Genomic DNA, 13,869 nt, shown 5'->3' with positions numbered 1-13,869 from the left:
CCTTCACCCTCCTGCATTTCATTATATTAATTATGTAACCCCGCTGTACAGCACCAACTAGTCTGTAAAATCTATTTATCAACCAAAGTTTTTCGTGCGAACTTAAGCACGTGGCAAGGATCCAAAATGGTATAAACATTGCATTCAGCTGACGGGTGTTTAAAATATGAAATAATATTCTCAGGGTCATAGTTGCAGCCCAAGTTTTTCAAAGCTTGCAGGTTCAGAAGTGGGCCATGACAAGTAATCGTATGACAGCACCAACAGGAGGCGTGTACGGAGTAATTCGGCTATAAGGTCAGGTTGAATGCTATTTAAAAAAAGGGACTGTACAGTTAAACTTCTTCTGTGTGATAAAATTTGGAAGACTAATACCTCTCTTACTAGTTCATTAGAAGCTACTAGCCTAATGCCGGCAAAATTGACATAACTACAATTCCCTTTTGTAGTACTGTCCCACAACAGTTGCTTTCGAATCATCATACTGTCAAAAATTAATGCATATTCTTTTAAGCAGAGTTCTTCCTCTACATTTTGTTTGAAGTAACTGAACACTTCACTTACGAACACAGGTTCACAGTTGACAGAACAGATCCGAGAACTGATGCAGTTTGGAGGGGGCAAACAAAATAATCCTGTAGCCTTTAGGCGAATGAAAATGTAATGTCACAGCAAACTGTTTGGTGATATCAGAGTACGTCGTGGCTTATTTGTCGCACACAAAAGTTTTTCAACTGACTGAAATGCAATGGAAAACCACTGAAATTAAATGTCAAATGGTTCTGCACGTCACTATTAAGGTGTCCTTTTTACTTAAGTTCGTCAGTCAGCAGGGTCATCATTGAGATCTTTTTGTTTCTTCGGTTTACAGCCATACGTAACCTACTTACGATCTTCCTCAGACTTATTTTTGTCGGTAGCGTAGATTTGTTTGTGTTCGTTTGCTTTCACCGTGTGCTCCAGGAAACTTTGCCAAATGTATACCTGCTCGATTTACGTCCTGCAAGAAAGAAGGTCGTTGTAATACTGCATACACGGTATTTCACAATTACAATAACTTTTTAAGTACGCTGAGAAAGAATGCTGTACTGACAACAAAGAGAGTGTAACGTCAAACCAGATGAGCTCAGTAATACGCGGACTTTTTTGGTTTCAGGCATCCGGCACCCGGAGGAGCTGTCGTTCTGCAAGCCGCTGGAAGCGAACCACCTCAAGTACAACCTGAAGGACATGCCGTGCGCCAAGAAGCGGTCGCAGGGCGACACGCGGGCCTCGAACGGAGTGCCGGCCGACACGAACACGTTCGTGGCGGCGCAGGGCGGGGGGCCCAGCCCGTCGGGCTCGACGGGCAGCCTGGAGCGCGGCGGGGGCGGCGGCCAGCCCTTCCTGTGCGCGCCCGTCACGCCGCACCGCGCCGCCCACAACGTGCACACCTCGCCCATCGGCTCGCCCGTCACACCGGTCAGTCGCCTGCCTGCACATGTCGATATTCTTAAGGATAAGTTGAAAACACGGAATAAGAATGAGCTTTACTCGCATACGTAGAGCCACCTATCATAAAATGAGTAAATCGAGCACGTGGCATTGACGGGTCATACAGAGGTGCAGTAGAAGACTCCGACTGAACGGCTGTACGAAGACCAGACGGAGAGATGATGTCAAAGAAAACCTACGAAGTAAGGTACACGGGAATTGGGAAGCACTAATGTGGAATCGGGATATCTGGCAGAAAATCACTGAAGAGGCGAAGGTCCACGATAGGGTGTAGACTGTAGAGTCACCAGGGCCTGCCTTATACATATCCGAGCTGTTCAACTGCACGGGGCCCTACGCTTCTAGGCGCTCAGTCCGGAGCCGCGTAAATGCTACGGTCGCAGGTTCGAATCCTGCCTCAGGCATGAATGTGTGTGATGTCCTTAGGTTAGTTAGGTTTAAGTAGTTCTAAGTTCTAGGGGACTGATGACCACAGATGTTAAGTCCCATAGTGCTCAGAGCCTACGCTTCTAGAGGCCCCACACTATGATTTCAAACTATCTCCTGAAATATTCGTATTACAGATAAATTGAAAAAATTGAAGTAAGTTGCTTCTGAAACAACTTTTAATAGGAATCCAATGTAATTGAAGTATATGCCCATTGTGACACGACTGCGTGACTACTCGTGTACGTCACAGAAAACTCTCACTGCATCGTAATCGAGGGAACGGAGGGCTATCACAGAGATAATATCTACTGTTAACATTTCGCGCCTCCGTAAATTAAGAGAATGCCGTTGACACACACTCAGCGCCATTCCGCACCCTTGCAACACGTTGTGAGGCGACGGTCAGCGGCTGTCTCTCACAGATTAATTAGTTCATTCTCGGGAGTATAAATTTACGTTTGCAGGTCACACCGATTCGTGTTGTGTGTGCGTTCTGTATTACGATGTGGTGTTTATCCTGTGCGTGTAGTCTGAAGTGCCGACGGGGAAATGTCTGGTGAGGCGGGCAGGTTTAGGATATACGATTCAGCTGCGCAAAAGAGCAGGAAAGAGCTGCACCGTGAGCAATTTTTGAACTCACAAAGAGGCGCTTTCGAAAAATTTCTTCGTCCAGCATTATCACGAGAGTAAAACTGAAGTATGTTTAAGTGGCGATAACAGTAGTCTCTCATCACGTGGCGCTTTTGGCAAAAATGGAAATGAAGGAATGCGAACTTCCCGCTATCCCGCATCAGTTAGGTATACAAACAGCGATCATTAAATATTCACAAATCCAGGCCTGGGCACCTTAACATCTTCCATGATACATGAAATTGTACAGAAAGGCCCTTCTGAAAAGGTAAATTTTGATGATCTTTTAATGAAATTAGAAGAAAATTTTCACCTCATATATACTCAAGAACTTTACCCTACGGCGTAAAAAGGGATCGAAAATGGCTTGACTATTCGAAATCTACCAACGAAGTTTTTTTGTTATTGTAAAATTTTTGGATCTCCTTCAAATAATCTGAAAGGTGATGGACTGTGTCACTCGATTCACTACGAAATCGGCTTCAAGAACATAAACAATCATTTAACCACACAGATTGCACAAAAAAAAGAAATGGCTAGAATGTGAGACACGGTTGAAACAAAAAAAACGCGGCGTTGATGGAACTGACGTTGAACTAGTAGAAAAAGGGACCTTGGCCTGAGGTTCTAAAGCGAATTGTACTCGTCATCAGGCACGTGGCTCAGCATAACATGGCCTTATGAGGAACCGGTGACAAGCTCTATCAAGACAGTGTTGGTAATTTTCTTGGTTCAATTGAAATGATAGCAGAATTTGACCTCGTTTTGAAGAAATATTAAAGGTATGTAAAAACTCAAGAAATTTATGACCATTATGTCGGAAAAACATTAAACATAAACTCATAAATTTATTTGCCAACAAAATAAAAAAAGCGTTGTTAATTTTGTTAAAGAAAGTAAATATTTTTCAGTCACAGTTGATTGTACTCCTGAGACAAGCCACAATGAACAGATAACACATTTTGTCAAGTTTGTAAACTTATCAGAAGACGCACTGATTGTAGAAAAACACTTTCTCGACTTTTTGAACATCATTTCAATAACAGGAGAAAGTTTGACTGAAATCGTTTTGTCGAAACTAGGTCAATTAGGTCTGTATGCAGGTCATGACTGCAGAGGCCAGAGTTATGATAATGATGAAAATATGAAACGCTATCTATGTGATGTTCAAGCCTGAATTCTAAAGCGTAATCCAGAGCCATTTTATATGCCATGCGCTAACCACAATCTTAATCTAGTTTTATCAGAAGCAGCAAAATCTACAGCAAAAGCGGTCACATTTTTTCGTGTAATTCAAGGAATATACATTATTTTTGCTGTATCCACTTAGAGATGGGAAATCTTATTGAACGGAGTACAAACTTTAATAGTGAAGAAGCTTTCAAATACTCAACGGGAAAGTAGGGTGGAGGGTGTCAAAGTTATAATGCACCGGGCAAGAAAAGTAAGAGATGCCCTTCTTGAGGTGAGCAACGTCACTGATGTATCTAAAACGAAGACTTGCAGTGAACGAATTAGAAAACTTCGAGTTGTCGTTTAGTACGATGTTCACTTTGCCACTAACACGGCAAGTAAGCCACATCGAGCAGAAAACGTGGACGTGAAAGTAGCAACTAAATCCCACGATAGTTAAGGGAAGTTTATTGTGAATTTCCATGAAGAAGGTTTTGTTAATGAGCAAACAACTGTTAAAGAGATTGTTGAAAGTTTACAGATTGACCGAAAATTTCAAGAAAAGAGAATTGTCAAGAAGACAAAGCGATTGGATTATGAAACTAACGACACGGTTTGCTGGGCGCAACTTCCAGAGGAGAGATACAAAACTGGTTTTTTCTACCGTATCGTTGACAAAGTATTAAAAAGTTTTAAAGATAGGTGTTGGGCAACTGGCTAAGTATTCCAAAATATTCGGCTTTTTGTTTGCTCCAGAAAGTTTGAGACACACACAAGACGAGAACTGAAAATGCTATGTAAAAATCTTGACTAAGTATAAACATAAAAGGTGAATGTTCAAAAAACATTGCTGCATCAGAGCATTTTGACCAAAATCAGTGTTCAGAGAAATGGTGCCCAAGGATATCAGAACTCCAGTGCTAATACTGAAATACGTGAATGAAACTGTAAACCCGTTTTCCAACATTTATATTGCCTCCTTAATTTTGCTATCCGAGCCAGTGAACGTCGCCTCCGCTGAAAGGAGCTTTCCTTGTTTAAAGCTGGTCCAGAATTATTTCAGCAGCAGCGTCTAGCGGGAACACCTGTCGTCTCTTGTCGTGTTGTCAGTGGAACACGACGTGGTTTTGAAACTGAATTTTGATGATATTGTTGATTAATCTGCTCGTCGAAAAGTAACGAAAATATGTTTTGTGTAGAGTGTGAAACTCAGAATACCGTTTGTGTCCGTCACTCACAAATCATTTAATTTGAAGTGAAGTGAGGCGACAAATACATTTAAGAGTGTGTCCTGAACAAGATATGTGAACATTATTCGAATTTGAATTTCATTAAATTCGAAGGATTCCCATTACTTTTTATTACTAACAGTTTATTAATTACCATTCCTATTAAGATTCCTTCTCCCTCGAATTATTTACCTCTCGCAACAGTCGGTCCGATATAATAATAGTCTTTTGATATATACTCCTGGAAATGGAAAAAAGAACACATTGACACCGGTGTGTCAGACCCACCATACTTGCTCCGGACACTGCGAGAGGGCTGTACAAGCAATGATCACACGCACGGCACAGCGGACACACCAGGAACCCCGGTGTTGGCCGTCGAATGGCGCTAGCTGCGCAGCATTTGTGCACCGCCGCCGTCAGTGTCAGGCAGTTTGCCGTGGCATACGGAGCTCCATCGCAGTCTTTAACACTGGTAGCATGCCGCGACAGCGTGGACGTGAACCGTATGTGCAGTTGACGGACTTTGAGCGAGGGCGTATAGTGGGCATGCGGGAGGCCGGGTGGACGTACCGCCGAATTGCTCAACACGTGGGGCGTGAGGTCTCCACAGTACATCGATGTTGTCGCCAGTGGTCGGCGGAAGGTGCACGTGCCCGTCGACCTGGGACCGGACCGCAGCGACGCACGGATGCACGCCAAGACCGTAGGATCCTACGCAGTGCCGTAGGGGACCGCACCGCCACTTCCCAGCAAATTAGGGACACTGTTGCTCCTGGGGTATCGGCGAGGACCATTCGCAACCGTCTCCATGAAGCTGGGCTACGGTCCCGCACATCGTTAGGCCATCTTCCGCTCACGCCCCAACATCGTGCAGCCCGCCTCCAGTGGTGTCGCGACAGGCGTGAATGGAGGGACGATTGGAGACGTGTCGTCTTCAGCGATGAGAGTCGCTTCTGCCTTGGTGCCAATGATGGTCGTATGCGTGTTTGGCGCCGTGCAGGTGAGCGCCACAATCAGGACTGCATACGACCGAGGCACACAGGGCCAACACCCGGCATCATGGTGTGGGGAGCGATCTCCTACTCTGGCCGTACACCACTGGTGATCGTCGAGGGGACACTGAATAGTGCACGGTACATCCAAACCGTCATCGAACCCATCGTTCTACCATTCCTAGACCGGCAAGGGAACTTGCTGTTCCAACAGGACAATGCACGTCCGCATGTATCCCGTGCCACCCAACGTGCTCTAGAAGGTGTAAGTCAACTACCCTGGCCAGCAAGATCTCCGGATCTGTCCCCCATTGAGCATGTTTGGGACTGGATGAAGCGTCGCCTCACGCGGTCTGCACGTCCAGCACGAACGCTGGTCCAACTGAGGCGCCAGGTGGAAATGGCATGGCAAGGCGTTCCACAGGACTACATCCAGCATCTCTACGATCGTCTCCATGGGAGAATAGCAGCCTGCATTGCTGCGAAAGGTGGATATACACTGTACTAGTGCCGACATTGTGCATGCTCTGTTGCCTGTGTCTATGTGCCTGTGGTTCTGTCAGTGTGATCATGTGATTTATCTGACTCCAGGAATGTGTCAATAAAGTTTCCCCTTCCTGGGACAATGAATTCACGGTGTTCTTATTTCAATTTCCAGGAGTGTATTATGCGCAACAGCCCCGCGCTGAAGTTCTGCAGAGGGCCCCTCGCTAGCCGAGGCCGGCTCTGAGAGCCACAATTAAAAGACTACCTTGAAAGCTGCACTTTGGAAGCAATTTGAGAGGTGGTCTAAAAACAGAAAGCATTTGTTCTTCCTGTTTTTGTGGATTTAATGTCCAAAATCATACTTTTTTATTTAGATTCATCACCGAGAGCACTTAATCACAGCCGGCCGCGGTGGTCTAGCAGTTCTAGGCGCTCAGTCCGGAACCGCGCGACTCCTACGGTCGCAGGTTCGAATCCTGCCTCGGGCATGGATGTGTGTGATGTCCTTAGGTTAGTTAGGTTTAAGTAGTTCTAAGTTCTAGGGGACTGATGACCACAGATGTTAAGTCCCATAGTGCTCAGAGCCATTTGAACTTAATCACATTAAAGAAATATTTGACAGTGATTTTGGAAAGGTATCTTCTGTGTATTCAGAGACTACAATGGACGCAAAAACAGGTCTTCGAGACACATGGTCTCAGTGTACATTTCGGAAGACAATACTACCTTGAAGACTTCAGATGTCTACAGTATCAGCTTCACTGAAATGTTATCACGGTGAAACCACATAGCTATGATGCATTATAACAAATTTAAATGGACAAATATGAACAAAATTATGTGGAACGTATTGAAAATTTTTTGAACTTAGAATATCTCTGTAAATGTCCTCTCACTCTTCCAGACAAACTGTTGCTCCTTTGTATTTTTTTCTTCTCTACTATGTAAGAGGCATTTTCACTTGCGTCTATTGTCTTGTAGGTTTGAAGAGTGCTGTGTATAAATTTCTCAAAGTATAGAAAATTCTAAAATAAACTCGCCATTAACATTTTCACCACCTGCATATCGACAAACGTGTTTGTGGTTACAAGGGGAGTCCACGACGTTCGGATGACGGATTTACGTCTGACACTTTTAGTAGTGCATTAGGAAAACATAATATGTAAGTAGTAAGGCGTACTACCACAGTCTGACATAACACTTGCGACACTCCATTTCGTTTTTGTTACTCTCAGCGATAGCGGCGCCCCAAGTGGTCAGCTAGTGGCACTTCTGAATACGATGTCGGATGAGTGCGAATACAAACGTTTTGATTTGTAACAGAGTTTTGAAATAAGATGTGTATATAGTACCATAAAAATAGACAATAACTAAAAAATTAAATCACATTTGTGATTATTTAGTCGTCTAAGAGACCGCGGAAGATACGAAACGGTGCATTACGAGACAGTTTATTTAGATTTCTTTTGTAACGTACAGACGTTTGCTGAATAACGTCTTTTTCCTTTAATAACAAAAAATCGCTGGTAAACACTACAAGACCTGACCTCTTACAGTGCCATGCATCTATCTACACTTTCAGCCAAATCAGTGAATATGGAACGTAGGAAACCCGTATGGAATGTAATACTTATGTTATTGAACGTATCAAATAAGCCACCACGACTGTAGCTTAAGAGAAAATCACATATATGTGATAATAAATCGCCAAAAGCGATAAAACTGTTTCCCGACACATGAGACACGAATTCTACAAATGTTGCTCAATCTGAGCCACACCCGGCAAGAATCCTCAGTACATTGGCTTGATAATAACAACCGATCACAACTGAAATATTTACTTCTCTCTCTCTCTCTTTTTTCCTTTATTGAGTTTCGATTTCCCCCCCCCCCTCCCTAAAGAGGGGTGGGCTGGCAGCAGCATAGTACGCCGCTCTTCGGCCTAGAGAAATTTGTTTTAAAAAGATGAAGATAATAAATAATAAAAGCAGGCGATAAAATCGGTGACTTACATGGTAAAATGGCGGAAAATTGTGGAACTTAAAACATAAAACAAAGGCTTGATGATGCTAATAAAATACATATGAAGCAGACAGGTAAAATAATAGACAGACAATTAAAAAACACGGCGACAGTCTCGTTTCTGTTCGCAAGAGATATAAAATTCACACTCAGCGACAGCATGATTTCTGTTCGCAACACTTTGGAAAGACGAACAACACTGAACATTCACTTGAACACTACACTAAAAAGTGGCACAAATATGATATACCACAGCCGAGGGCAGACGGGGGAACCTGGACAGATGATGGGAAAGAAAAGGGGGGTGGGAGGAGGGGGAGGAGCAGGGGAGGAGAGGAAAAACGAAGTGGGGGAGGGGGGAAAGGAGCCGATGGAGGACGCATGAAATGTATTTATATAAGCTGCAAATATAGACACATTCGAAAGTATTTTGTCATAAATGTGTCGTAGCTTATGGAATAAGTGTGGTTTGGCTGTTTTTACATATGTTTCACGATAATTTATGTCCCCTGATAACTTACTAACGCAAAAATGTAACCCCTATCCCATTAATTAAATAGAAAATAATTAAAGACGAACATTATCCTTACGATACATGTATCTGCTTTCTACCGCTTAGATCGCTAGTGTCGCTCCATCTGTCAAACGGTAACAACTTTCATACCAGTGTCGTGACTGTGGTACTGCTAAGACGATTTCGAGAAAATCGCAAGAGAAGTTTTACGCATCAATGATGTAGCGGGGCTCAGCGACCCTCAGCACGAGTTGGCGGCCGTCATGGGGTTAGCGCAGGATCAAGTCATACTCATCTTATTTTTCTTTTTTAATTCATATTTTTTCATGACTAGGCTTATTATTTCGTACATATTGCATCTGAAAGGAAATATGACGTATAGGCACATATATTTGTATGAAATTATAATGAATTTATAATGTTATTTCGCAATTTACTAATTTCTGTTATTACAACAAATATTACGCGGCTTTTATTTCTATAGCCAAGTTAAAAACTTTATCAAGCGCCTTCAAACGTGTTCATATTTGATTGACAGCGAACGAGAAATTGCCTGTCGTTATTGAAATAAAGTCAGTCGTACATCGCAAATGTTCGGCACCGACATATAAGACAATGTTGTTTTACGCACGGTTTGAATCCAGATTGTCTCAAGAAAAAGAAAGTTATCTAAATTTTAACGAGCTTAATTTTTCCTTAGAAAATCTCAAGATTCCTTGTGCATGCGGTAAAACTGCATTCATTCGATGTAGTAGGTGCCGTGTCTATCATCCTGCTACTTGTAATGTCGAAAGCACATCCCACGATTAATCGTAAATCGTACATTGGTCTCATCTCTGGAATATTGTAACTCATTATTTTATTCAATAAAATTATTTGCACCTTTATTTATCGAAGTTTGACTTGGGCGTTCCCAGTCTGTCCCTCGTCCTCGAAACCTGTGTCGCAGATCGAAGCGACCAGGGGCGAAACAGTTGTCTGTAGCTGACCGATTGTAGATGTAAGGGATTTCGGAAATCACGTCAACCATACATTTACAGGAAAACATTATGCGATTGGTCATTTACTTGTCGATGATTATAATATTTGTTACGATAATAAGCTGTGAACCGTGGACCTTGTTGTCGGTGGGGTGGCTTGCGTACCTCAGCGATACCGTAGGTGCAACCATAACTAACTAACGGTGAGGTATCTGCTGAGAGGCCAGACAAACGTGTGGTTCCTGAAAAGGGGCAGCAGCCTTTTTAGTAATTGCATGGGCAATGGTCTGTACAATTGACGATCTGGCCTTGTATCATCAACCAAAACGGCTTTGCTGTACTGGTACTGCGAACGGCTGAAAGCAAGGGGCAACTACAGCCGTAATTTTTCCCTAGGGCATGCAACTGTACTGTATGGTTAAATGATGGCGTCCTCTTGAGTAAAAAATTCCGGAGAACTCAGGAGAATGTCGTTATCAAGAGAGACAAAACTGGCGTTCTACGGATCGGAGCGTGGAATGCTAAATCGCTTAATCGGGCAGGTTGGTTAGAAAATTTTAAAAGAGAAATGGATAGGTTGAAATTAGATATATAGTTGAAGTTAGTGAGGTTCAGGAGGAACAGGACGTCTGGTCAAGTTAATACAAGGTCAAATAGAGGCGATGCAGGTGTGGGTTTAATAATGACTAACAAATCAGGGATGCGGGTAAGCTACCATGAACAGCATAGTGACCGCATTATCGTAGCCAAGATAGACACGTCTACAACAGTAGTACAAGTTTATATGCCAACAAGTTACGCAAATGATGAAGAGGTTGAAGAAATTTATGGTAAGACAAAGAATATTATTCAGATAGTTAAAGGAGTTCAATAATAGGAAAAGGAAGAGAAGGAAATATAGTAATTGAATATGGACCAAGGAAAGGAACGAATGAGGAAGCAGACTGGTAGAATTTTGCACAGAGCATAATTTAATCGTCGCTAACACTTGATTTAAGAATCGTAAGAGAAGGTTGTATGCGTGGAAGAGAACTGGAGACAAAGGTTTCAGATAGATTATATAATGGTTACACAGAGATTTCGGAATCAAATTTTAAATTGTAAGACATTTGCAGCGGCAGATGTGAATTCTGGCCGCAATTTACTATTTATGATCTGTACATTAAAACTGACGAAATTGCAAAAAGGTGGGAAATTAAGGAGGTGGGATTTGGAAAAGTTGAAAGAACCAGAGGTTGTTGAGAATTTCAGAGGGAGCACTAGGCAACAATTGCCTGAAATAGGGGAAAGGAATACAGTAGAAAACGAATGAGTGGCTTTAAGAGATGAAACAGTGAAGGGAGCAGGGAATCAAATAGGTGAACAGACAAGGCCTAGAAGAAATCCTTGGATAACACAAGAGATACTGAATGTAATTAATGAAAGGAGAAAATTTAAAAATGCAGCAAATGAAGCAGGCGGAAGGGAATACGGACGTTTAAAAATTGAGATTGACAGGAAGTGCAAAATGGCTAAGCAGGAATGGCTAGAGGACAAGTGTAAGGATTTAGAAGCATACTTCACTAGGGGAGAGATAAATACCGTATATAGGAAAATTAAAGAGGCCTTTGGAGAGAAGAGAAGCGGCTGTATTAATATCAAGTACTCAGATGGAAAACCAGTCCTAATCAAAGAAGGGAAGGATGAAAGGTGGAAGGATTATACACATAGTATATACAAGCGAGATTAACTTGAAGGCTATATTACAGAAAGGGAAATGGATGTTGATGAAGATGAGATGGGAGATAGGATACTGCGAGGAGAATTTGACAGAAGTTGAAACAAGGCCCCAGGAGTAGACGATATTCTGTCAGAACTACTGATAGCCTAGGGAGAGCCAGCCGTGACAAGTCTTCCATCTGGCGTGCAAGATGTATGAGACAGGTGAAATACCCTCAGACTTCAAGAATACTTAGTAATTCCAATTCGAAAGAAAGCAGTTGTTGACAGGTATGAAAATTACCAAACTATCAATTTAATAAGTCATCGTTGCACAATATTAACACGAATTCCTTACAGAAGAATGGTAAAACTGGTAGTGGTAAAACTGGTAGAAGCCTAGACTGGAGATGATCAGTTTGGATTCTGGGGAAATGTAGAACACGCGTGGCAGTACTCAAGCAGAGACAAATCCACATTTATAGCATTTGCAGTCGTAGAGAAAGCTTTTGATAATATTAACTAGAATGCTCTCTTTGAAATGTGAAGGTAGCAGGGTCAACTGCAGTGAGCTATAAGCTATTTACAACTTGTACAGAAATCAGACGGCAGTTATAGGAGTTGAGGGGCATGAAAGAGAAGCAATGGTTGAGAAAGGAATGAGACAGGGTTGTAGCCTATCCCTGATATTCAGTCTGTAAATTGAGTAGACAGTAAACGAAACAAAAGAAATATTTGGGACTTTTAAGAGCAGCTGAACAGAACAGACAGTGCCTTGAAAGGAGGATATAAGAAGAATGTCAACAAAACCAAAACAAGAATAATGGAATGTAGTCAAAGTAAATCAGGTGATAATGAGGGAAACGAGACACTTAAAATAGTAGATGAGTTTTGCTATTTGGGGAGCAAAATATGGTGATGGCTGGAGTAGGGAGGATATAATATGGAGACTGGCGATGACAAGGAAAGTGTTTCTGAAGAAGAGAAATTTCTTAATACTGAATATAGATCTATGTGTTAGGAAGTCTTTTCAGAAGGTGTTTGTCTGCAATGTAACTGTGTGTGGAGGTGAAACATGGACAATAAACAGTTTAGACAAAGAGACAATAGAAGCTTTCAAAATGTGGCGCAACAGAAGAATGTTGATGTTTTGATGGGTCAATCATCTAACTAATGAGGAGTTATGGAATTGAGAGACAGGAAATTTGTGGCACAACTTGACCAAAAGAAGGGATCGGTTGTTAGGACACATTCTGAGACAATCAAGGAATCGCCAACTTAGTATTGGAGGGACGTGTGGGGGTAAAAATTGTAGGGGAAGCCAGGAGATGAATGTAGTAAGCAGATTCAAAAGGATGTAAGTTAGTTATTTGTAGATGAAAAGACTCACACAGTAGTATGGAGAGCTGCACAAACCAGTCTTCAAACTGAAGACCACAACAGCAATGTGGTGCTACTTCAATGAATGTGGTGCCATATAGGGTGTGGGAAGAATGATTACTTAAGTGGCTCCTTGCTCATTCTAGTTACTCTCCTACAGGAGTGATACACAGATGTTTGCAGCATATTTCTAGATCCTTCAATTGATACTGATTCTTGCCATTTTGTAAGTAGCCTTTCATGGGACAGTTGACAGTTGTCTGCCATTTCAGTATCTCCAGCATTTCTGTAGCCATTTGTGTCACCCTTCTTCATATACATGCAATATCCCCTGTTAGTCCTACTTGGTATGGGTCCCACACACCAGTTTTCTAGAACAGGTCACACAACTACTTTGTACAATCCCCTCTGTAGGCTGATAGCATTTTGCCACTATTCTGTCAATGAACAATAACCTGCTTTGCCTCAGACTGAGACTGTGTGATGATTCCATTTCATACTGCCACAAATTGTTAAATGTAGGAGAGGGTAGATTTTTATGTTTTGTGAAGTGCAATATTTTACATACTGGTATCTCAATATCTAAGGCAAGATGCAAATCTTTTAAATCTTATCAAGACCTGGCTGATGATTTATGCAGTTTTCCTACAAAAGGTACTCAAGTATAGATAATCGTATCATCTGTGAAAAGTCTGAGGTTACTATTAGTATTGTCATTAAGGTCATAATAATAAAGCATGAAAACAAGCGTCCTCTAACATTCCTCTGGGACACACCAGAAGCTATCTCTGTCGACGACTCTGTGCTGAGGATAATAAGCTGCATCCTCTGTACCATTA

At 42.2% G+C, this 13,869-nt stretch overlaps 1 protein-coding gene across 1 annotated transcript in view; it reads left to right on the top strand.

The window, feature by feature from the left end:
- Positions 1-13,869, top strand: part of LOC124794759 (unc-112-related protein-like) — a 625,792-nt gene that overhangs the window by 572,080 nt on the left and 39,843 nt on the right. The window contains exon 3 of the mRNA XM_047258377.1: positions 1,157-1,461. Coding sequence (XP_047114333.1) covers positions 1,157-1,461 — 305 coding nt within the window. The remainder of the gene's footprint in view (positions 1-1,156; positions 1,462-13,869) is intronic.

This window comes from Schistocerca piceifrons, chromosome 4 (assembly GCF_021461385.2).
Source record: "Schistocerca piceifrons isolate TAMUIC-IGC-003096 chromosome 4, iqSchPice1.1, whole genome shotgun sequence".
NCBI lineage: Eukaryota > Metazoa > Arthropoda > Insecta > Orthoptera > Acrididae > Schistocerca > Schistocerca piceifrons.
Note: the sequence above shows the minus strand (reverse complement) of the source record. Positions and strands in the feature narration are given on the sequence as shown.